This window comes from Drosophila simulans, chromosome X, assembly GCF_016746395.2.
Source record: "Drosophila simulans strain w501 chromosome X, Prin_Dsim_3.1, whole genome shotgun sequence".
NCBI classification, from domain to species: domain Eukaryota; kingdom Metazoa; phylum Arthropoda; class Insecta; order Diptera; family Drosophilidae; genus Drosophila; species Drosophila simulans.
In genome coordinates this window covers 21,552,358-21,576,899 of record NC_052525.2, presented here as the reverse complement: position 1 = coordinate 21,576,899, position 24,542 = coordinate 21,552,358, and the positions used below count along the sequence as shown (strand labels likewise).

Here is a 24,542-nt window from a genome sequence, read left to right as displayed (position 1 = left end):
CGACAGTTTAGTAGGTGGTTATCGAAACTGGTGTGGTAAGCTGTGGTATTTGATTTGCGCCGGATGGTATTTTCCATCGCCGTGCACGGGGTCACATTAACTGGATGTGTTTTTTATTGCGCTGATTTTTGTTGTGGCGCGATCGAATTTGCTTGGAATTCGGGAGTCAGCATAATATTTTCGAAAGTCTTTTTGGATACCACCAGCTATAGCGAAAAGTAGGCGAGCTCTGTTATAGCTTGTCGATGTGTTGTGTTCGTAACTTCTGTTTGCATATGTTAGGTGTGTGTTATCTAGTTACAAAACGATCTAAAATCGTTTTTGCAAAGAACGTGCGGAAAACTGAGTTGTGCTTAAAATATGAACTATTTGCGGCTTAAATTGCTCCTGATTTCTTTTTTTAAAGTTGCATTTTAGATGCAGTCGTGTGTGTGTGCGTGAGATGGGAGTGAAATTTTTTTTTTTGCAACAGTAGGTTTTATCAGTTCTGTTTTTGTTTGAGTGGAATACTAGTAATTTTTACCCCTAACCGTTTTCCTTATCCCTTTCCTTCATAAAAATACGGTAAAAGTGTAAAGGAAAACAAAAACAAAAAGCGCCAAGTTTCGCACATATGTGTGTACATATGCATACACACGCTGAGTGTGATGTGTTTCTGTATTGTTTTTTTTTTGTGTTTCATTCTGCGACGCAATTGAAAAAGACATCGAAGGCCAAACAACTTGCTTTTTATACGTTTTTGTGTGGCTGTTGTTGCTGCTCAGTTGGGCGTTAGTGTTTGGCTCCGTTCTTATTATTATTATTCCACGCGCTCCCCTCTCTCTCCCACATGCTTGCCATCGTCCTCTCCCACGCTGCAGTGCTATCTCACTCGCAACCAGCCGGTAAGCCAAGCAGTAAACAACAACATCAGCGATGATTGATGCAAAACAAGGGAATAAGTTGATAAAATAAGTATTTCGAGTTAAATGGTTAATCACTGGTGGAAAAGCCGCAGTTCCAATGTCACATTTTCCATGCTGCACTACGCAGTTTTTTTTTTGTTCTTAATTGTTTTCCGTTTGTGAAAACAAGTGCGCTTGTGTGAGTGAGACAGGCCCTCAAATGCCAGAAAAACATGACAAAAACATTTTGGTAAATTGTCATGTTTCCGAAATATTGCTCATACAACAGTTACATATGAATATTGTTATTTTATTTTCTACGCAGCAGTCGCGCATTTTCAACAAAGCATAGGGATGAAATAAAAGAGGGGAAGGACGAAAGCAAAGATAGCAAACCGATAACAGTTACTCAGAACACACGCACAGCTGACCGAGAACCTGGCCTAACGGTAAAGTGATTGTGTCGTACAACAAGGGAAACTTGACAGCGAAACGGAATCGAAAGTCGCCTAAAATCGCGGAGCAGAGAGGAAATCAGTCCGCCAACCGCGGGAGCCGAAAATCGAAATCGCAGTCCACAAAAGCGATTCGCAAAGTACTATCTTGGTGCTACTCTCATACAAAATGTTCCAAGTCCTGCCCCGTCCGTCAAGGTCCACGTTCCACTGCATAGCGGCATCCGTGGTCACAGTCGTCCTAATGGCATGGTAAGTCGAAGTAACAATCCATCCAGAATGTTGTCATTACTTGGTCCAGCTTTCCTCGAAAACTGACCTCGAATCAATAAATGGGAGTCTTAAGACCTTACTAAGTCCATATTCATAAAGCCGAGGCGCTATTGTTTTCAATTCAGTAAGGCAGTAATCTTTATAAATAGAGGCAAGTATATGGTTTCACATTAAGGCCTATAAATGCTTTACGCAATTAATTATGTACATCTTAATCGGGTCGTGCGAGTCCGAATTTCTCGTTCCCATTGAAAGAAAGCTGCGCAGAAAAGTGAATATTTAAAATATACTGCGTAAAATCATATGGTCGGTGACACAAGACAAGTTGTGGAGCTGTAGGTAGGAAAGAAAGAACCTCTTTGCGTGGCCAATTTCGGGCTGAAAGTTGCAATGTTTTATTTTCGGAATATATGTGCGCACACAAAGATTGTTCCACATATGTAAAAGCGCACCGAAATGAAGCTTATGTGCATGCACATGCCCATCCAAATACAGCTATGGCCAAGATCGTAGAGCACATATTTAAAGAGCTCACGAAATTTGGATTTTAGATTGTGTTTCTTTCTTAAGTTGGTATTTATATTTTATTTTATTGCAACTAAAAAAAATATTTTTTTTAATATCCACATCTTGTGCAACTAAACATGATTGCTGTTTATTTATCAGACCGGGCAATTTTTAAAAGTAGTATTATAACTTGTTGTTTTGCGCACTTGTTAAACTGATAAAAAGTGTACCAATTTCCGTTCAATTCTGCTGATTATAAATCAGTTCTATTGACTTGGGCTCCGCTGTACGTTGCTCTGTGTATGCCGGCGATCTTTTGTACGTGCCTACACCTTCGTTGTAGCTGACTGAAAGGCCCCGCCCTTCGCCCCGTTGCGCCGTCCTTGCTTTATATAAATACTCACTAGTACATAAAAATGTCACTCCATGCCCATGCACACCGACCACTCCTCCGCCCATTTAGAGCGTTCTGTGTGGCGCAATTAACCAAAACAGAATAAAATGAAATACACAGCATGAATGCACGCGGCCGTTTCACAGATGCAACTCTATACGGCTGATAATTTTGGCTAACGTATTTGCAATATGGGTTTGTGTTTGTTAAATTCAGTTAGATCGATTCACACTGTCATGTTCGAGAATTCGAAAGGATAAGAGTACTCCGAATAAAATTCTACTGTCTGTGCAAATTGTGTTATTATCTTATTTGTTACCAATTGTTACTGTTTCCTGCCACTGTTTGGGTAACCTCCTGTGCACATTGTCTTGCCCAAGCATTTCATATAATAACATACATATTTCTACCAATCTGCCCAACCTATTAACCGTGCTTTTGGACGGATGTCCACTTTTACACATTTAACGCTCTCCGTTTCCGTATCTAAACGCGACAATTGCGCTATATTTGCTTTCTGCTTTTTAGACTCTTTACTTGTGCCCCAATAGCTGCTCTCAGCCGCAGTTACTAAACAACAACGATCGGAAGGCAACAATAGCACCAGTGTCATGAGTTGTGAGGGTCTGTCCGAGCCGAAAAACCACTGACCACTCCAAAACTTGCCGTCTACGTCCCCACGCACCGCCCCCTCCCATCAACATCAATCCAAAGTGCGAATTAGCAGAGAAACAGCGAGATAATTAATTAGACGCTTTTCAAGAGCAAAACAAGTCGTCAGCGTTTCGTAGGGCGAGCAAAAAAAATAAAAAAAAAAAAAAACAAACAAACAAACACTAGGGCACAGCAAAGTCAAACGAAAACAAAAACACACGATGGAGCCAGGTGGAATATGATACGATACACACTGGGGAAAATTCATGTGGCTAGTTCGATCTCAAAAAAACCTCCAGTCGATGCCATTTTTTGAATGCAGAAAAAAAAACTGATAATGAACATACATGTTTGTATAGTGCTTTTGATAACCCTATTGGGAGTGTACTGCACTTCAAGGCTTTTTTCCCAGTGTATGGAAGGTTTGGGAGTTCATTTCAAGATGCTGTTAGTTAGAACCAAGCTGTGCTCGAATAATTTATGAGTCAGCTGATATTGTCTGCCCAACTACTGCTACAGTGGGCGCTCCTGTTTTGGGTTGGTAGCGCGTAGTTCGATAGCTTCGATAAGAGGCAGAACCTGAATATCCGCAGGGGAGAAACCCCAATCGACCGGGCGATCATTGCCTTCGTCAGCTATCTGGAATTCGTTAAACGTTCACCTTTCGTTTTCATTTTGCACAACTTGTTGGCGGCAGCAGTGCGATTCAGTAGTAGAAGCGAGAAACCAAATAAATCATGCTCTCGCTATTAATTTGGTATTTCAATAAAAACGCAACCAACGTTACTGTAAATACATTTTGGGGTTTTTAAAAAATAAGGTCTTATAAACTCCGCAGATTACAATTGCAAGAAATTCTAGAAGTGACTTTACAAATGAGTTCAAATTAATTTCCCATCCGTTGGTATAATAGAGTTAATATATACACACATATTCTCAATAATTATGCTTAACGATCGGAGGCACAAGAGCTGTGAACTGCCGTGCGTTGGCCTTACAGTCTTGATACGCACTGTAGAAGCGTTCTGACGTGAAATGAAACAAAATGTCCGAAAAAACGTTGCTCGGTCAACCGACCAGGTTTGACCACCTTTTGCTTCATTTTTTGGGATTGGAACTTGGTAAGCTTCTGCTTCCTGCTAGAACATGTTTCGCCACTAGATAGCGGTCATTAATTATTACCCTAAACATTTCCAAACGTAATAGACATCATCGAGCTTTCGGGCTATCTCCGGCAGTAGTTTTCGAGCCTTTGTCTCTTGTAGTTCGGCCTCATCTTTCATAGGCTATGAGTATATCCGCTAAAAGTCTACCACCTCGACGTGCGCTGTGATCTTTCCAGGGCCCGACCGCTGGGCGTGCTATTCCTGGGACTACTTGGCTACTGGATCTACTGGACGCGCTGCAGCTTCCGCGTTGTGCCTACGGACGAGCTGCGCGGCAAGATCAACACCTGGCGGCAGAGGATCGACGACTGGCGCCACAGCAGTCCCAGCATGTTCTGCTTGGCCAGCAGCGGTTGCTTGGGCACCCTCGCAGTGCTCGGTCACCTTATCTCCGGATCCATGCTGGTACTGACCATCCTGGTCGTCTCCGCACTAGTCTCCACCAAGTACACCTTCAAGCTGCTGAAGATCGAGCACAGGGGTGAGTCGCCCTCCTATGTTATAGGTAGAAAGAAGCGTTTCCGACCATATAGTATATATATATTCTTGATCGGGATCAATAGCCGAGTGGATCTGGCCCATGTCCGTCTGTCCGTACGAGCGTCTCGATCTTAGGAACTATAAGAGTTAGAATGTTGAGATTAAGCATGCAGCATCCACAGACATATGCGCAGCGCAAGTTCTTTTCCAAATGTTGCCACGCCCACTCTAAAGCCCACTAGCCTCCCAAAACTGCCACGCCCACACTTTTGAAGAATGTTTGCATTTTTCTTCGTTTTATTGTTCGTCTTGACAATTTGTAGCGGTATACCAAAAAATCTCTAGGGTCACTAGGGTCACGCCTCTTATTACACGAACAACAACAGTCACGCCCAAATTTTTGAATAATTTTTAAATTTTTTCTCTTTTTATTCGCCAATTTTCGATAGATATCCCAGAAAAATTATTAATTTCGCTAGTGTGAATAGCTGAGTAAGGGGTATCTGATAATAGTCGGGGAACTCGACTATAGCATTCTCTCTTGTTATATTTGTTATTTGTTTTATTAAATTAAAAATCAATCTATTAGTACTCACTTAAACCAAACAAAAACGGCAAACTTATTGCGGCATGTTTACAAATATAAACAAATTAAAGAAAAGTAATATTATTTTGTATTGTTATAATAGTTTAAAATTAAATATTTTTTTGTTTCTCCAGACTTTCAGTGGTCGGAGAAGCTGAACTACAACAACTTGGAAGCCGAGGCAGAGGATGAGTTCCTGCCGGATGTGAACGAGTCGAATCTGTTTGTGCTGGAGCGGGCCAGCGATGTGGCCACCATCAGTTCGCCCACCGATGCGAATGACGAGGACGATGACGATCGCAGCGACGATATACCGTCGGAGCTCCTCATTCCGGATGCAATACCCGAGATTGACGAGCATTCCACAGACGAAGACGATGAACTAGCTCCGCTGGCGCCCAAGAGGCAGGAGAAGTCGCAGCCACGGGAGCAGCTGGCCAAAGAGAGCGAAGATATGAACTTCCGAAAAGGTCACTTCAAGCGTGACTCGTCGCTGTCCACCACCTCCTCCTCGTCGGAGGAAAGCCTGTCAAAGGGGCTGCAGTTCCCCGATCACAACACCGTAGATGCCGCTGGTAACCCTCAGTTGCGTCAGATTACCGCTGGCACGGATCCCGCCGGCGAGCTTGTGGCCCTCGCCGTGAAAACGCAGGCTCAGGCGCTCCTGGCGAACAGCGGGAAGCTCCTGCCCAGCCTTGTTTCCGGCCTGGTGCACTGGGAAGCAGGTGGTGCTGCTGCAGTCGGTACCAGCTATGGCACGGATGCAAGTCGAGATCGTGAGCAGCAGCGTATTGTCACCGCCCTGGATTCGTCGGACGAGAGCGATTTTGAGATACTCGAATCGGATGACTTTAAGTAAAGATTGGATCAATCGGCGATCGGCTCGATTTGTCGTATTATAAAGCTAATGTCTTAACATACATATGCATACACAAATAGGACTCAACAAATCGACAGACAGACGGCGCCAACGAATGGAATAGTTATATTTTCCCTGGTAGAGATCAGTTATATATTTTGCTACACACTAGTGCTATATATACTTACATATATACTAAACTAATCATCCTAAAGTTAAGCCAAAAGTTTTCCCCATTTTTGTTTTTCTGCCTCTTGCTTTGTACATTTTTTTGTTTTATAACCCTATGCTTATTACTATTTTACTTTATGACTTTAGTTTGTATTTGTCCTGTGTGTGTTTATCTACTGACCTCAAACAAAAGAAACAACGAGCGACGGCACGCAACTTGTACATATACCACAGATCCACTTACACTTACCTATATGTATGGGTTTATTTTGATGTCGCTGTGAGGGCGTTAGCTACTTATGAATCCAAATCAAAAGATTGACGCAGCAGTTAAAAAACCAAAAAGGTGCAAATAAAAAACGCAGACGAAACCATGAAGAGATTTGGTTCGGCGCTGTCTGAAAACGTATTCGCCATATAACGTGCACAAATCATTTCAGCGTTATACAAAATTAGAAGACGCTATCCGTTTTCTGGCGACTGCGCTGGCCATCATTGTGCGTTGTACAACATAAATGCAGTAACACACTTTCTTTGTATTCTTAATATTATTTGCGCCTAAAATACATAAGTTATAATTTAAATTGCGAAACAAAACTAAATGTGATTTTGTAAAAACAAAAACTGAAATAAAAATCAAAAAGACCTCAAGATCCGATGTCGACTGCCGTCAACTGTCCAAAGAATAACATTCGATTTCAGACTCAGCTTCCTGTTTTTTGTCCTGCTGCTCCAAGTTATGATTCAGCTCTAGATCCTGACCCAATCCTTCCTTTTTGTCTGTGATTTTCGCCTTGGCTCCCTTGCGCATGGGAATCGTGTCCAGAATGGCCGCAGTCCAGTCCTGACCGGCAGCAACTTTGGTCAGCAGCTCAAACACTGGAATAAATAAAAATATATATAAATATATAAACATTTTTCAGACAACATTATGCAAATTCTACCCCTTACCATGGTAGGTGCTCAGCACGGCCCTCGTCTTCATGTCTACGTGCTCGCTGAGTGGGAGGCGAGCGGTAGTCAGCCCCGCCGCCGTGGCCCTCGAGTGGCACAGGCCCTTGAAGTGATTGTGGTCCACTAGGCCCCCGATGACGTAGGTGCAGCCGGGCTGCAGCTTGTCCAGCACCCGATCCGACTCGCAGGTGAGGTATACCATTTGGCTTTTCTCGAAAACATCGGTGTGCCCGCGATCGAAGTAGTACTGCACGTGCCAGTTCTCCCAGCCTTCGTTCTTCTTGAATGACTCGTGGATCTGACCGTTGCTCCGGATGCCTGTGAAGTGCAGATTGCCCGGCTGTGGGCTGCGCCGATTAATGGTGTAGATGCGAAGGCACTGCTTAACGCACTTGACGATGTCCCGCTCCTGCATCAGATCGTCGTAGTCCAGATCTATAGCAACCGAGAGGCCAGACTTTCCGCCTTCTGCCACCTGGCGTTTCTTTAGCTCCTTTCGGGAGGGGCCCGTCCGGACGGGCAGACCCAGCTCCTTGGCCTCCCGCCGCTTCTGCTTTTTCTTCTCACGCTCCCGTTCGCGTCGCAGCTTCCGGAGTTCAGCAAACTCCGCCAGCTTGCGTTGCTTCTTAAGCTGATTTTTGCTCATCGGCGTGCCGGGCGTTGTGCCCGGGCAATTGTTCAGGGTACGCATCTCCGGGGCCACCTCCTTGAAAGCCTGTTCCGTCGTATCCATGGATTGACCTTGTTACTAGGTTTAAAAGTTACTTTTTATGTGTTAGGTTACTGCGTCAGCCGCAAATGTAGTGGAATGATTTGGCCACCCTCGTGGATTTAAAAGTTCAATTGGCTACGAAAATCGAATATTGTCAACAGCTGATTTGACAGCGTTTTTAGAGTGCTGCGCCTAACAGCCAGGTGCTGTGGACAACAGCACTCTGTTAAGCGGAAGACCCGGTATTCAATCGTAATTTTTAACAATTTTTCGAAATTCTCCTATATAGTTATATAGGATTTTTTAAATTCTTACAGTGTTTATTCAGTTATGAGATTATTTGTGACTGTCTCAATGATCATATGCGCAATTTATAATGCGCTGACGAAAAATATGCATAAAGTAGATGGGCACTCCCGTTATTTTCTGTAGAAGTCATTCGCATTGTACAGGGAATTATTTTTTCAACAGTGTTGATTTGCATCTATTTGTTGAATTGTACTATAGTTTATTATTTGTTATTTGCATCAGAGAGCTGCTTGGCTTATCTGTTGAATTGGCCGCTAATACAAATGCTTATATTCGAAGCTAACAACATACATATTTTAATGTTGAGATCGCTTAGCAAGGATTTTTATTTTTCAACAAATTAACTTTACCCTTCTGATGAACTGATATAAATACATACATATGTATCCCAAGATAAGCCCTTTGGTTTAGAAAAGTTTAAGAAGATTCGTTTCTTTTTATACGATCTAAATCGGTGAAGCCGATATATATTCTTGGTTTTTTAAGACTGGTACTATATTTAAGCAATAGCTATTTGCGAGACTTTTAGGTTATTTAGATTTGAAACAACTCAGCAATTCGTTAGTTGAGAAATGCAAATGCTCAAAATTGAAAATTGAAAAGCCTTTTGCTTTTTATGTCTACTATCGCCAGCCCTGTTACTTAACATCCAGTGCTTTTTCTCAGTTATCAAAAACCGATAGGCCGATGACTGCAGCAGGCCAGGTGAAATCAGAAGATATTTAATGAACTGAATTCAGCCGGCTCTGCGTGGGAACGTGCGTGTAAAATAGTCACCAGGAGAATCGGACGAAGCAACTGGTGAATCTTGAGCCGCTGCTGCCAATAGAAGAGCACACTCTGCGAGGATCAGCCCGGCACGTTGCACATTGCTTAATTTCTGTAGAGGATTGGCCAATCCAGGTTCAACCATGGCAACAGTGGTCTTTCTGTCGCGTCAGCGCTTGCTCGCCTGCTCCTTGCGGCTGTTCAGTGGCGCCCACTCAAGGTGCCTGTCGACAATGTCCGGGACCAGGACAAGTCTGGCAAGTGATTCCTGGCCTTTCGCGAATCGCCGAAACCTGCTTCTGCCCACCGTCAACATCCGTTTCAACCACAAGTCGGCGAACCCGGCGGCGGCTGCACCAGCGCCCGCGGTTAACGACTCGTCGGCCGGCGACAAGGATTTGAAGGCCACCAATACCACTACCTCCAGCGAACTCTTTGGCGAGGCGGCTAACATGGGTTTGTTCGCCAAGTTCAAGCACATGTACAAACAGTACTGGTACGTGCTCATCCCGGTGCACGTGCTCACGTCAGTGGGCTGGTTTGGAGGCTTTTACTACCTGTCAAAGAGGTACGTACCCTACCCCAGAAGCCTCCCGTTCAAACTCTATATAAATCCCTCCTATTGCAGTGGCGTCGATGTGCCCGCTTTGCTTCAGTACGTCCACCTGAGCGAGAACATCATTGAGAAGGTGCAGGGCTCGGATATGGGGCACTACGCCATCGCTTATCTCTGCTATAAAGTGGCCACGCCCCTGCGCTACGCCCTTACTCTGGGTAAGCTTTGGAACAGATTATTTCACAATATCAATTTAAAGTATTTAAAGCATAACTTACTTCATTTCCTAACCGTTTTGCAGGGTGCACCACCGTATCCATTAAGTACCTGGTGCAACACGGCTACATTAAGCCCATGCCCTCGAAAAGCGAGCTAATTAAGATGTACGAGGACAAGAAGGCCACTCGGGCCAGCGCTAAGGCGGACAAGGCAGAGAAGGACGAGAGTAAATGATCCTCGGCCACGGGCAAAGACATTCCCACTTCGGCGGTGTCGTTGCCTTTGCCACAGTCACGAGATCCTAAACCGCCGCCGCCGCTGCTGCCACTGTCAATGCCCCAAAGGATCGGCGACCAGCAGCGACCGGCCGCCGGCGAGCGGCGAGCAGTTGACCTGTTGTCTTTTTTGTTAAACTGCCGCCGTTCTTGCTGGCACTGGTGCTCAACGAACATAACTCTTGTCCGGAATCACAGTCGATCGCAGAAGCCGCAGCCACCGCACTGAGTTGGAGATGCACACACGCCCACCACCACAGTTAAATACCCGTATTCCCTACAATCCCATCCCACGTATTCAGATACACACTCTCGGAGCTCAATATGTACTTTGCTTATAGTTTCTGCTGCAGTTACGAAACCGCGGGACGTCCCCAATAGGAAATCAAATCATATTTCACAAAGAAACCCAAAACAGAGCCGCAGGACGTGGAGTTCAGTAGTAGTTATTTATAGATATATTTTGTAAATGTGAGAATGTTGTCGCAAACAAGAACCTAACTTTTAAATTAAAGTATAAATAAAAAGAAGCAGACTCCTAGTTCTGGGTGTGACCCTAATAGCTCGAAATTGGGTTCAAATTGTTGACATATGTATACTCCGTATAATGAAATGTTAGTTTTATTAATTTAGTTTTGTTACGAACTCTTAATTAGGGTGCCTAATTCTATTTCCGAAGGATTGAATCATATAAATGATGTTATGACACAAGTGATAAGTAAAATCATTGAAAAATATATAAAAACAAAAATATTAAAATATTTTGGTTGTTTTTATAAAGTTATATTATTGCACTTGATTGCAGCCCTGGTCGATAATAAAATCGATGAGATGAATAAAACAGATTTCAAAATGTTTATTTTTAAATTTTGCTTTTGCGTTTATTTTTCCGTTTTCTCTTGGTGTTTTTAATGATTTTTTTTTTGCATTCATTTTTAGTATTTCTTTAACGTTAGTAAAATATCCAACAATTAAAATCGTAACTAATATTTTAGCCAAAAGAAAGTGTTGCACTTTCTTTACAAATAAATAAATAATGTGTCTTGGATTCTTTTATTATTTTTCGTTCAAATTTCAGTGTGGTTGTAGTTGAAGCTTGTGTAGTTCATCGTGAATCTGTTGGAAACAAGTTACATTATGTACACATCCTGTTTCGCTGATTGTGAGTGTAGGTGTTTGAGTGTATTTCTTTATATCCTTTACATAAATACAATAAATAAATTACATAAGATATATTATATATGTATATTATAAAAACAAAACAAAAGCAACAAAAATGTGTATAGCAACAAGTATAAGTAGGGTTGCTGGGTTGTGGAAAAACACTCGATTTAAACTACAAAATACGCACAAATTCAAACAAATTAAAAGTGTATTTCGTTAAGTGGTGGCTCCGTACATAACTTTTCTTCTTTGAGACTAGTTTTAGTAGCTTTTCGCAACCCAATCAAAATAAAAACACACGAAGTTGTATAACTTTAAAACGAACTTCGAAACGGTCTTTTGTAGCCTGGGAAAATTCCCTGTTCCTGGTTGGTGTCTTGTTGCGGAAATCACCCCTTATGACATGGGCTGAAAAGTTTTCTTGGTTGGTAGGTGTCTTGGCCAGGGGATAACAATGGATTTTTGGTGTTGTTGCTGTTGATCTTTTTTTTTTAATTTTGCTACTAGCAATTATCATAAGTACGTTTTCACAATTCAGATTTCAGCTTCACTTCGCGGCCCCTTTCCTTCAATTTGTTGCTCATTTATCAATTAATTAATATTACTTTTTGTTTTAGTTGCTAAAAAGCTTTTTCTCTTAGCTATGGAGATATTTGTGGCGCCATTGCGTTTTGTTTTCTTTCATTTTTTGGCTTGAACCGTCTTTAGTTTGCAGTGCTTATTACAGTTAATTTTGTTTTTTTTTTTTTTTAATATATTGCACAAGACGAATTGAAAATATATATTCAGTTTCTTTTCCCACGCTCTATTTTACTTGTTTATTTTTACACACAACCACAGGACACTTTCCTTCGGCAAACCAATGAAGTCAATTAAAAAGAGAGAGAGAGATAGAGTGACGCGCGAAAAAAGAGACAGGGAGAGTACGTCGATGCAAATTGAAAATTTAGTTTTAATTAAATAACACTTAGAAAGAGAGAAATATTGATAGCTTTCAGTATCCTTACAAAAGAATTCCTGTTACTACTTAGCATTAGATTCTCTTGCGTTTATCCTGGGGCTTGAGGTTGCTTGGTTTGCCGAAAGTTGTTATTGCACAGATTCATTGTTTTTCGTCGGAGTTATATTCTTGTTCCTTTAGTTGTATAGTTTAGCCATCGAAGTTCGTTTTTGTATATGTACATTTGTTCTGGTTTTTTATGCACTTTTCTTCAGTTTTCCGTTTTTGTTTTGGTTTCTGCTTTAAGTTAGGAGTTAGTTTGTTTTGCTTTTAAGTTGAGTTAAATTAAGTAAATTGTTTGTATGCAATTCTACGAAGCGTTTCTAAAAGTTCGTTTGATCCATTTCCTCCTGCTTTCATCTAACCACATGGTCATCTTGATTTCCATCGCTATCTGCAGAGTCCGCCGGGACATCTGTAACCCCATTGTACTCGACACGGCACCTGCACGTAGAGCACGGACTGGGCCTTACGTACGCTCGTAGAAAAGAATATAGGCACTGGATGAAACAAGATGGTTTTCGGACAAGGCATCGCTGACTCTGCAAAATTGAGGTGAGTGCAATAGGTTTATAGTTGGCAGGTAAAGGGAAGTGAGTCTAGGTATTAATACAAAGGAAATTATACTTACATATTATCATTAAATTCGTGCCACTTGCGGGAAACTGGATGCTTGCAAAGGGCAACATAATGACCACCAGCCGTTGACCCTGTTGGATATGTATTGATAAGTGCACTGAAATCCACAAGTGTACGTGAAACTCACCCATATGATTAGATATCGCATAAAGCGAGTAATGCACATTCGAGTTGGAGTTGGCGCCATAGGAGCCCATGTTCAGCTCGCTGTCTGATGTGGGAAATTCAACGATGTTGGACAGCTTGCTCCAGCGTGTCTCCGAAAAGCGTTTTAGGTCTGTAAATATGCAAAAAGATTGTATCTTCCTTTGCCATTAAGGAAACTTAATACTAAAAGGTAAACGGGAATGTGGAAACTTACGTATAACCAGATATTTGGGGAAACGCTGAATGGTGAAGCTCTTGGTGCATTTTCGCCGCGTCTTGCACTTGGCGCACGTGGGCATTTCGTCGCCGTCAAGGACCTCTTCGCGGATAAAGAGGTCGAGGCAAGCATCTAGCTTGCAGCGGGAAGAAGACGGCAACGGTACGCTCAGATCCCAGAACGGATCGAAGGTGACGCTGGTGTTGCCGCAGGTGGTGCACTTCAGTGTGCTTTTGAGCTGACCCACAAATAGGTCGCGCACCAAAGAGTTCTCGTGCCGCGTATACCACTCCCAGGTCAAGTCCGCCTTTTTATTGTCACTACAGGTTAATCATTAACGGCATTAGTTGGAAGATTATACAAACCAATTAATAAAGACCCACCTGAGATTATCGTCAATGTTGAGCGTCTCACCCTTGACGCCCGAATTGAGGGCCGAATGCAGCGAGTCAAGGAAAAAACGCAGGAACTCCTGCGCATCCTGTTGGTTGTAGTCGCTGTACATGCGATGTTTGGTCGAGAACGCCCTCTTTAGCTCCATGGGCGTCACCGTGTGCACGTTAGAGGTCCACATCTCCTGAATGAGTTTGGCAAATTCTGCAAACGCAAAGGGGGTAAAAAAAAAGAATAATGTGCCAATCTACCAAGAAACTAACCGTGGAGTATCTGCTGATCCTTGGTGGATAACGAGCGAGAGCCGTGGTGCGACCGCAAGAAGCGGGTCAGCTCTTGAGTGTGACTCAGGCACTGGATGACCGAGTTCATAAAGCATGTGTTCCCAATGTTTCGCAGACCGCACAGACCTGTGGATACGCATTGCAGAAAAGGGATACATATTATTCTCAATGGTCAGGGGCCGGCATAGCCGAGGTTTCTACTCCCCAATCGGGACGCGTGGGGTTGCATTCGCCAATGGAAGACAATACCATCCTCGCCCGTCCTAGCCTTCTTTTGACACCTCTGCAACGTTCCTATTTCTCGAAGTAATATTTTTGTTCCAAGTTAATACTATTAAATTTTACATTGAATTTCACTAGACTTTTTGTTTACAAAGTTTTTTTGTTTTTGTTTTTTTCAGAGTGACATGGTTAAGCCAATAAAAACGAACCTAAGGTTGTCATTTGTTACTACGATTGGCAGGGAACGGACGAACGGAACGGAACTACCATATTTTCTATGACAACCAATGCGGCAAATAAAACCGAATCATATACTAAATACTCTACCCACCTTCGGACTTCTCATCCCGCGAAGAGGAGGCGCTCTTGTAGCCATCATCCAAGTTATGTTTCAGGGATGACGAGTTCAGTGCGGAGGAGGTGCCTATGCTGCTGCGGCTGGTGCCGCTGTCCCGATCCCAGTACCGACTTGACGTAGGCGTCATGGGAGGCAGGACGCTCCGGGCAGTGCTGCTACTCCCAGTGCCACTTCTCGCCAACGTCTGTGCAACAGAGAAACTATCTCATGTGAGTATTAATTGAGTTTTCATTAAAGTGCCCGAACGCAATAGTAACCTAGCGAATGATTTCCAGTGATGGGGACATTCGATTCTTCCATTAGTTTTTGTATATTTCAGAATCTTGTAAAGTAATTCCCAATTTTCGACTTGCTAACAACATTCCCATCACTGATAATCTATAACTGTCTAATGGCTCGGGCGAAAGATTGAGTATTAAGATATTAGTATTAAGGGTAAGGTTAAGTTAGTTAATTAAAGCAACTAGCAGGTAAACAGTCAGAGATTAAAGGAAAACAACAATAAGTCGAAGTTAGTACATGTGTTTTCTGTGTTTCATAATGCGAATGAAGAGTGAGTACAGACAGCGATAATAGACCAGCATGCAAAGGATAACACAAACGCAACTAATTGATAGCGAAAAAAGGTAGACGTTAACAAGGGAAAATAGTTTGTGATGAATCCATAAGAGGGATGGAGTAAATACATGTTCTAGCTACAAATTGTTTTCGAACTTTCAGTTGCTTGCTCTTGACAAGTGCACGAATTTCAAATATCTTAATACTTATAAGAAAACGGAATGGAGACAGTAAATAAAACTAAACTGAACTGATCGGTGACCTGGCCAAGGACCGACTTACACTATCGCTGGAGGAGTTTGGAGCTGCGGCGGTGACTGTGACTGTGGAGACGGAAGACGTGGCTGGTGTATGTGTTGCTGAGGCAGTGGCAGTGGCAACAGTAGGTGTTGCCGCTGTCGTTGCATCCTTGTTGGTCAAGACCAGGCTATCGCATTCGATTGGCTGCCGGATGCTGTGAGCACCCCTTACCGTTACCTTGCTTGTGGGCTGAACCATTGCCGTGGCGACTTCTCCTCCTCCGCCACTAATAGGACCGCCTAGTTCAGAGGTTGCCGCTTCCGGCGTGCTAACCCTCTTCATTGTGGCTGTAGTCCGATAGGCTGCTCTGGTCAGGGAACTACTATACCCAGCCGCCACGCGTATGTTGTCCAGGTCGCTGCTGTAGCGCTGCTGCAGATTGCTGCTGCTACCGCCTGCCTGCGATCCGTGATTGCTACGGCTAGCCCCAGACAGCCGTCCTCCTCCTAAACCGGCCGCTGTAACACTGCCAGGTCCTATTCCTGATCCAGAGCCCGGAGTTTGTCTCTTCTGGCCACTGAGGTTGTTGAATTTCTCTATTGAGGCCTTAATGCTCAACGAATCAATGCCGTATCTTCTGGCATTGCTGCTGGTCCTGCTCTCAGTGTTCGTCTCGCCATTGGTCTGCCTATAGAGGCCACCACTAAACTTCTCAAAGCTGGCCGCAAAATTCGAGTGGGCCGATGCTATAATAGTGGACTTGGGTCGTGGATAGCGATGGCTGGCTGACTTGGAGCTGCTGGGCTGCGGCTGTTGTTTCTGCTGCTGAACTTGATTTTGCTCGTGCCGCAGCTGCAGCGGCGGGGTGATGGGCTTGAAGTAACAAATGCTCGTCTTGGTTGTCGATACTCCGGCTCCAGGGCCACCAGTTGCCGGCGGATCATCGCTGTCTATGAAGCTTATGTCATCGTGCTGCTGTTGTTGGCGTTGCATGTTGTTATTGCCGCCGTTGTTGATGTTGCTGCTGTTTCTGGTGTTGTTATTATTATTATTGGTGTGTCCATTCATCACAGTTGTTCCAGCGGTCGTTTGGTTGTTATTGAGCGGTTTCAGCTTGCCGTAGCTCCTGGTAGACGTTGAAGTTGTAGTTGCCGTCGTGGAGCGCACGCTGTACTTGAGCCCCCCGTTGGTGGTGTTACTTGTGGTGTTCCTGCTGGTGGTGTAGTTGATGGTGGTGTTGGTGGTGGTGGTTGGTTGCTGATTGCCATTGAACATAGACGGTCGTCGCATATTAACCAGCGTTGGTGCCCGGCTAGTGTTGTAGTTATTGTTCCTTAAATCCTCACCTGCACGACTCCGCCGGTGCGGTTGCAACGTGGTTTTCACCTTGCTGGTTGTCACATGGGCATGGGCCAGGTCGCATTCGGCCTTCAAAAATGTTGAGTCCTTGTAGCTGGACACTAGGAAGAAGCGCTGGTTGGCCGCTCGCACTGGATTGGTAGCTCCTACTTTTGATCCAGCCGATCCTCCTGGTGATGGCACTTCGTTTTGACTTGATACTGATGTGGCTACAACTGATGATGTTTTCGTTGTTGACTGTAATTTGGATGCCTGTGGAATCTTGTGGAATCCTCTGGTCTTCTTAATGTCTAACATCATTCGACGGGATGGTCACCGCACTCTCCTTTTCTCTCTCTCTCTCTCTCTCTATGCTGCAGAAGCTCCTCTTGTGGTTATAGTGTTGTAGCGTAAATTTATGTGGCCGGTCTACGGTTGACCGGATACGAGATTTTGTGTAGTGTTTGTTTGTTTCCTCGCCGCCTGCCACGTATAAACTACTCTCGACTAACAGGAAGATCCTGTTCTGCTCCGCACTCTATCCTAATCAAATGGTATTTGGATGATCGTATGACGGTTTTATAGGGGGCTTGATTTTAGTTAGAAGTATTAATAGTTAGCCTGGCGTTTAGTTGGGCTTGATTTTTGAGTTTAGTTTAAGTTAGAAGGGTCGCAATCTGCAAGAGTTAAGCTAAAAATACATAAAAATGTAGACTTGATTAAATGATCGGCTTTTGCTGTGCTGACTGATGAACACACAGAAGGCGGAATTGGAATAAAATGAGGTAAGGTGGTTAATGGTTAATACTGGGTTAGGGGTTAAATGGTTTCTTATTTGATCGCAAACGCCATAGTTGTTCAGGTTGTGTTGGAACATGCAATTAGTTTGGTTTTTCGTTTTCCGGGGCAGCTCTTCTAGTCTCCGTTCAACTTGTGGACAAAGTTTTTACCTTGCTGCTGTCGTTTAGCTTAAATGTGGCCGAGGTGCTGACATCGGCATTGTCCGCACTATCCTGGCCAACACCTGCATCATCTGTGGTGTCCTGATTTCGTTCGTAAATGGCATTTCTTTTGGGCGAAGTTGAGAGCAGCGATAGACCGTTTAATTTGGCTTCCAGTCCGCCATTCGACTCAGCCGGCTTGTGCCCATTTGTGGGTGGAGGTGGTGGCGGTGGTATTGGCGTTGGTGTTGGAGCTGCTGGACCTGCCTGCTCTACTTCCGTGCTCGTGGGTGCCTCCTCCTCCTGACTGCGCCGCGTGCGGTTGCTTCGGAGTGTAAAGGTGGCCGTGGGCACATTGCCACTGCTACTGCTGCTGCTAATCGAGTACTTGCCGGAGCCCAATTTTCCCGTGGAAGCCGAGGAGTCCCCTCCTGCATCGCTGCTGTTCCTGTACAGGCGGCTGTATCGACTGGTGCTGCTCCTTGGCCTCTCCAGGGTCACCGTGCAGGTGGGCGTCGCCTCTTTGTTGCTTCCGTTTTCTAGATCCGTCTCAGAATGCCCCGACCTGGAACGTGACAGTTCACAGTTGGGTTTATAGTTGGCCGGACTGTACTTTTCGTAAATGTCCAGTCCGGAGGTGGCCACCAAACGGGCCAGCGATGGAGATGAGGATGAACTGGACAGCCGTTTGTTGCCATCGACGGCTTTGGTGTCTCTACTCGCACTGTTGCTGCAGTTGTGGCCAACACTTGCTCCGCTGATCGGTGGTTTCTTGGCGGTATCATGGCCACGCCGTAGACCGTAGTCTTCCCTCTTGGCCGATCCGCTCAAGCTGTCCTCGTTGGTGGTAATTCTGGACGACGCTTTGCGCGGTAACTTTGGTTTCGGTTTGGTTTTTTGTTGGATTTTCAATTTTGAATATTTTGACGAGTGTTTTTGCGAAACATTTACAGGTGTCAATGAATTTGTGGTGGTGGTTTTTGTTTTTCGAATTGGAGTATCGGTAGGCGGTAACGTTTAACAGTAAACGGCAACGATAAAACATGTGTTATGTTTATGTTTTCAATGGAAAAAAGTATACGACAAAAACAAAACGTAAAGAAATGAAATATCAATGATATGGTCAATGACTGGATTATACACAAATGAAACGCAAATGATACAGTCTAAACAAATAAAGGATCAGGTCCTGATGATACGATTTTAGAGTACCAGTTCGAAGGATTTCCTATGTGCACTTTTCAGGTGATGATTATGCTTAATGATTCTTCCATTCTAGTTTTAAATGCAGTAGTAATGCTGATTCTTGTCAACACAAACTTAAGATGCCAAGAGGTAATCGAAAGTTATGACTACAAGTGTGAAATGCCAGAGGGCGCACCTTGCGACTGCTTTTGTTTTCCCTACCCTTGCATCCCAAAAATCGCGAAGCATATTAAACTCCGTATGTGGTGTGCTCTGCGGCACACACACACACACCCACTCGCCCACCCATCCACCCACACACGCACGAGCAGGCAGAGACAGGGACAGAGACAGAGACAGAGACAACGCTAGCCCCGTTGCATTAACCTTGTTACGAATTCGCAAGGCGGTTAGAGGGGGATGAGAGATGACACAATTGTTGGTGCTGCGGCGTTTTGCCGTTACATTCCCGTTATTTCGGTGTTGTTGCTTTTTTTGCCATTGGATCTGTGCCAACAAGTGGTTCGCAGCTCTGTTCAGCTCACTCACACTCACGCACTTTTCGCCTGAGGCCAATGGAATGTGGCTGTCACTGTGAACGTAACTTGAACAGTGCCTGCGACTGTGATTGTGCTCAGTGCATGAGCAATGACGCACTTGGTCATATTTGCAGAGTTAGCTAACTGGACAAGTGGTGCCCTGGAACGGAATGGGTTGCTTTGACAGCTGGGTACAGTGGTCGCTCTTTTATAGGGATCATGTTTAGCCGGAACGTAAGCATCTACTTCTGTGCGACTGTCCCTTTGTCGTTTCTATTGGGCATCAACCTTTTACATATTTGTTCACGCTGCCTGATCTGCCTGTGTTGAAGCAAAGATATGAATCATACAGGAAATCTGTTTAAAAGTTAAAAATATGAGTACTATTATTGGTCATTTGTATTATTCTTGGTTTATTTTATCCATTGATTTACTTGTACGACGAAGCATTTTCTACACAATGTTTCTAAAGAAGTAAAGAAATACCGAATAACTTTAGATTAGGTTTTCCTATCATTTTAAAGCTTACAAGACATGTACGTTCGTTGGCTCCAGGGGTATGGAGCTCGTACTTTCCAAATAGCCCACAAACTGTCATTGCTAAGGAGCGACTACTGTACCGAGGTCCGAATTCGCAGGTATAAAGCCTGGCATTTGTCCCTCTGATAGACAAAGTACACACACTATTTCCCAGTGCGTGAGTGCTTGTCGACGATTATGTGGGCGTGCATGGGTGAATTTGAATGTGTGTATGGTGTTTCGTTATTGCAATCACAAAGTACAACACAAACAAAACGAAATAATCTGCAAACGAAAATGCCAAATTTAAATATTCTAAATGCCACCAAAGAAGAAACTATCAGGTCTAAGGGATAAAGTAACACCAAAATAGGTGGGTAATCCGGCGGGATTAATGGACGGGTTTCATAATGAGCCCGTGGGGTTTGGGAACGGGAATAAGTTCACCACAAATAGGGGCGTGGTCGCATGAACCATGAGCTATGAGTGAGTGTAGTCTGCTGTGGAGGTTTATTCTCGGGATCGAATGCATATAACCGAAAGCGGATTACTAACAAATGTAACATTTGCGCGGGTAAAACTGATAGAACAGATACAGGCATAATACATGATGCAAATGCCAATGCGTTTTTAAATGGGTGAAGGCCGAAGGCTTTGCAAATCGAGTTGTTACTCTGAAATGTATGCCTTATACATCCTGAGCTATATGCTAGAGCTTTTATAAATATTGCAGTTTTCAAATCATTACTTAGCTATAAATCTAATTCATTGGAACCTGTTGCCATACAAAGCAATATAGTTTTCAAACTCGCATTCACTTAAAATATGTATGTATATACAGCGGTGTTCATAAAAATAGCAGTGCTTGAGACCATTCTAGTTTAAGATAAAAAATCCTATGACTAACAGTTTTAATTAGCAATTTTTTGTATCATATCATCAGGGATTTAATTTCAAACAATTCAACAAATTTTTCACTTTTATTTCTTCAATAGTTTCGAAAATATAGATTAAAACAACATAAAAGGCAGAATTTCTTGTATGAAAAAATAGTAACAAAATTCATCTTGACTTAAAACTAACTTAGTTTTTCTTATTAATGTTTTAATTAAGGTATAATACTTAGTTGGATTGCCTTTGTTAGCCAGCACAGCCTTACAACTACGCGGCATGGAGTCCACCAGGTCCTGGCAACGTTTGGGGGAAATTTTTGACCTTGCATCCTGCAAAAGCTGAACCTTAGACGTCAGGGAGTTCTTCGACACATATTGTTTAATGTCCCCACAGGTTTTCAATCGGGTTTAAGTCGGGAGATTGTGCTGGCCACGGCAATACCTCTATTTTAATTTGGATGAACCAATTCTTAGCCGATTTTCTTGTGTGTTTCGGATCATTATCCTGTTGGAATGTCTATTTTAAGGGCACATTCAAGAATGTAAAGAAAATAGGGATAACACGAAAAACTAACGGGACTTTCTTTTTTTCTATCTACTTTTCTACGCTATTCCATTGAACACAGCTGTATGTACAAGTACTTAAAGCAACCATCAAATCGATTCAAATCAAGACATTGTTTTTACCTTTAATGTCATTTTTCTCGCCTTGCAAATTATCTTTTAAGTAAAAAGGATTTGATGTCTGACTATCTCCAAATTAAACAAGATAACTTTAAAATACTAAACTTCATGCTACTGATATTGAATAAAATGCGTCTTCACCAAATATGCAGATACATAACGCATGATGATTTCGGGGATAGGGCAGTGAGTAGAGTTATACCAGGGGCCCAGCATACAGGATACTTATTTGCATAGAGATATTACTGAAAACCGAGAGATCAGCCACCAAACTTAAGAGTAATCGACCAGGAGTGGGTGTATCGTAAATCGAGGTGCATCTTATGAGGTTAGCAAGGTGTTACTCACTCCGTATCGGCTGTACGTAGGTGAATCATAGCTGAACCCGCTCAGATACGAGGAGGTGCGGTAGGCGGACGAGCTGCTGCCGGATCCGGCGCTCATATACGACGTTGACGACGTGGTACCAACGCTGCTCCTCTGCACACTGGAGCGCGGCGCATAAGAGGCGCTTGAGGAGCCGCTGTTGGCGGAGTACGTTGAGTACGAGCTGGGATAGTAGCTGCTGCCGTAGCCCGACGAGTTTGAGCCGCCGGACGAGGTGGGCAGCCACTTGGACAGGCTACTGCCGCGGTCGTAGCTGCTCGATATGCGGGAGTAACCGTTCGTGGCGGCGCCTCCGGTGGTCCGATCCACCGCACCGCTGCCGGTGCTGCTGATGTGGTGACTGCCGCTGGTGGAGTTGCTGCTGGTGGTGCTGCCGCTGGAGGTGCCGACCGCCGATGTACCGTAGAGACTGCCGCTGCCCGCCGCTGACGTTGACGATCTACGCGGCGCAATTACACGCATATTAATGGCAGCAGCGGCAGTGATCAAACCCCGGGTTCCGGATGAAGTCGAAAGTGTCCTTGGTCGCTTGCAGCACGTGGTATTGCTGAGCGGTTGATTCCTGTTTAGCTTCCGGTTTTGCTTTGCTTTCTATGTTTTTCGTGGGCTATACAGCGGAATTTAGTTTCATTAATGGAAATTACAGTGTCAACGTGATCATGTACCCACCTGCGTCACGTTATGTACATTATAATCGCATTATATCCCTAGGTTTAGGTTAGTTTTAAACTTAATGGCTGCTTATGTGCTACATTTAAGACCCGCTCTTGTTGCTGCTAAAGCTGTAGGCGAAACTGAAAAGAATGAAATTTCTTGAGTTCCTATTTATCATATTAACTCGAATTTAAAAACGGACTATAATATTTTAATTTCTTTATCAAAAATATACCCAAATGATTGGAAAGTGCCCAGTGTAATCTACTGAGGGAACATCTTTTAATCAAAACCACATTTTTGATGACAGTAGTTTTAGTTTAGTTTAGACAGTAGTTTTTTAAAAAAATCTAAATTGTCAAGACCTTGTTCGTTTACATTTAATTAACTTATTGGAGAAATTAAGGCTATCAGGCGCAAGGTTATCTTGAATTCTGGGGGATGCAAAAGATAATGCGAAGCCCTTCAAGCGTAACTTCTCGCCTTTCTTCCCCTTCCCTTGATTGATTTTTCACAAGCGCAAATAACATACACACAATAATCAATTAATTATGCTTGGTTTCGCAGATCTCGGGAATTTGTAGCCTTCGATTTGTTCCTGGTGAACAGTTAGGCGGAGTGTGGACAACCGATCAGCTGCTGCGTCACTTGTATACAATTGCAAAATAGCAATAAATAGAGAAAAAACGTTTTCAAGTTTGCCATAACAACAACTTCTGTGTGGCGCTGGCTGGCTGAAGTGGGTAGGGGCGGTGTGGGGGCGCGAACGGCTGGCCTTATGCGGTAACACTTAAAATGAAGTTACGTTCGTGTGTGTGCCGCCAGGCTGTCTACGCTCTCATTCGAAAAAACCGTTGCTTTTACATACATACATGCATGTGATGCTCAACGGGTGGTGTTGCGCAGGGGGAAAGAAAGGCGTGGGTGGTGGGCCTTAACTAACATAAAATGGCCACACTTTTACGAATCGATCTTTCGTTCATAAAATGCTACAACTACACTACAGCCCATTCACACACATGCACTTAAAAAAATGGAATAATCCAAGCTCACACAATCATACGCGAAGCACTCACAGGTGTAGCTGAACTTTTTCCACGGTTACCACGTTTTAGCCGCTTTCTTTGGACACAAAATTCATACATCCTTTGCACGTCAAAATCGAAATAATTGTGATAAAAGCAAAAACAAAATATAAAACGAAACGAAATAAGATTCTATTTTTAAAAGGTGCGCTCACACACGCGCGTACGCTTGGCAGTGAAATGTGAGAGGGAAAAGGGGGCGAGCCAGGAGTAGTAGTAAAACAGCGCCGAGATTGTGCGCGCGAGCGATGTAGCACTATTGGCGACACAGTCACACACACACACACAGAGGCGCCTGGCAGCGTACGAATTACGCAAAGTGAAATATCTTTCTCAAAATGGAAAGTGGAAAAGTGACGACGACGAAAGTGACTATTGTGAATTTTTCATACATCCACGTAACACAAAAAATGTATAAAGGCAAATGCGTATATAAAGTATATAAATTCATACGAATATATAAAACAAAAGGGTGGCGAAGGTGAAAATTTGACCGCAAAACGAACATCACGAAGCGAACGAGGTCGCGATGCCGAAAGCCCCCTCTCTATGATCGCCCACAAATTTTAACGCCAGCTAGGCGTTTCGCACCGCAAAAGCGCCTGTTTCCGGTCGAATTTAAGCAATTTTCAGCACAGCACAGAACTCACTTTTTAATCCTATTTTTTTTGTTAGTGTGGCCGCGTGCCGAAACGAAGGCAACGCCACTAGATCTTGAAGATAGGTTAACGGTTGTTTGATGACTATCGATATGCCCGATACATGTATGGTTGGTGTACTTGCTAACATATGTTCCATTTACACACAATTCCATCATTTGGGATTTGCAGAATCTGTTTAAAACTTAATAGGTTTTACACAGAACGCCAATCG

At 43.6% G+C, this 24,542-nt stretch overlaps 4 protein-coding genes across 16 annotated transcripts; 2 read left to right on the top strand and 2 right to left on the bottom strand.

The window, feature by feature from the left end:
* The first annotated feature begins 42 nt into the window (after positions 1–42).
* Positions 43–7,082, top strand: LOC6726623. Of its 5 annotated transcripts, none has more exons than XM_044923547.1 (4): positions 43–218; positions 1,213–1,591; positions 4,510–4,814; positions 5,534–7,082. In XM_044923547.1, the coding sequence occupies exons 2-4, from the start codon at positions 1,509–1,511 to the stop codon at positions 6,256–6,258; spliced, it is 1,113 nt and encodes a 370-aa protein (XP_044779482.1). In that variant the 5' UTR covers positions 43–218; positions 1,213–1,508; the 3' UTR covers positions 6,259–7,082. The 5 variants fall into 5 exon arrangements, 4 of the variants coding, with proteins under 4 accessions (XP_044779482.1, XP_016040319.1, XP_016040317.1 ...); XM_016172270.3 differs by having other exon boundaries at positions 1,210–1,591; XM_016172268.3 differs by having other exon boundaries at positions 43–282.
* Positions 6,946–8,309, bottom strand: LOC6726622 (tRNA methyltransferase 10 homolog A). Of its 2 annotated transcripts, none has more exons than XM_016174273.3 (2): positions 7,381–8,303; positions 6,946–7,308 (listed from the first exon to the last, which is right to left on the bottom strand). In XM_016174273.3, exons 1-2 carry the CDS (start codon positions 8,114–8,116, stop codon positions 7,100–7,102), a joined length of 945 nt encoding a protein of 314 aa, XP_016040315.1. In that variant the 5' UTR covers positions 8,117–8,303; the 3' UTR covers positions 6,946–7,099. The 2 variants fall into 2 exon arrangements, with proteins under 2 accessions (XP_016040315.1, XP_016040316.1); XM_016174274.2 differs by lacking the exon at positions 6,946–7,308 and having other exon boundaries at positions 7,497–7,723; positions 7,776–8,309.
* A 742-nt stretch (positions 8,310–9,051) lies between these two features.
* LOC6726621 (uncharacterized protein C18orf19 homolog A) lies at positions 9,052–10,763 on the top strand. Its single transcript, XM_002107534.4, has 3 exons — positions 9,052–9,740; positions 9,801–9,946; positions 10,030–10,763. The coding sequence occupies exons 1-3, from the start codon at positions 9,316–9,318 to the stop codon at positions 10,179–10,181; spliced, it is 723 nt and encodes a 240-aa protein (XP_002107570.1). The 5' UTR covers positions 9,052–9,315; the 3' UTR covers positions 10,182–10,763.
* A 1,547-nt stretch (positions 10,764–12,310) lies between these two features.
* LOC6726620 (ubiquitin carboxyl-terminal hydrolase Usp2) lies at positions 12,311–24,437 on the bottom strand. Of its 8 annotated transcripts, none has more exons than XM_016174271.3 (11): positions 24,320–24,436; positions 22,600–22,724; positions 21,892–22,537; positions 17,733–18,599; positions 14,620–14,830; positions 14,046–14,192; positions 13,773–13,986; positions 13,387–13,709; positions 13,153–13,302; positions 13,018–13,096; positions 12,311–12,928 (listed from the first exon to the last, which is right to left on the bottom strand). In XM_016174271.3, exons 3-11 carry the CDS (start codon positions 22,390–22,392, stop codon positions 12,856–12,858), a joined length of 2,565 nt encoding a protein of 854 aa, XP_016040313.1. In that variant the 5' UTR covers positions 22,393–22,537; positions 22,600–22,724; positions 24,320–24,436; the 3' UTR covers positions 12,311–12,855. The 8 variants fall into 8 exon arrangements, with proteins under 8 accessions (XP_016040313.1, XP_039152609.1, XP_039152610.1 ...); XM_039296675.2 differs by having other exon boundaries at positions 24,261–24,371; XM_039296676.2 differs by lacking the exon at positions 24,320–24,436 and adding an exon at positions 23,661–24,029.
* Positions 24,438–24,542: the final 105 nt, after the last annotated feature.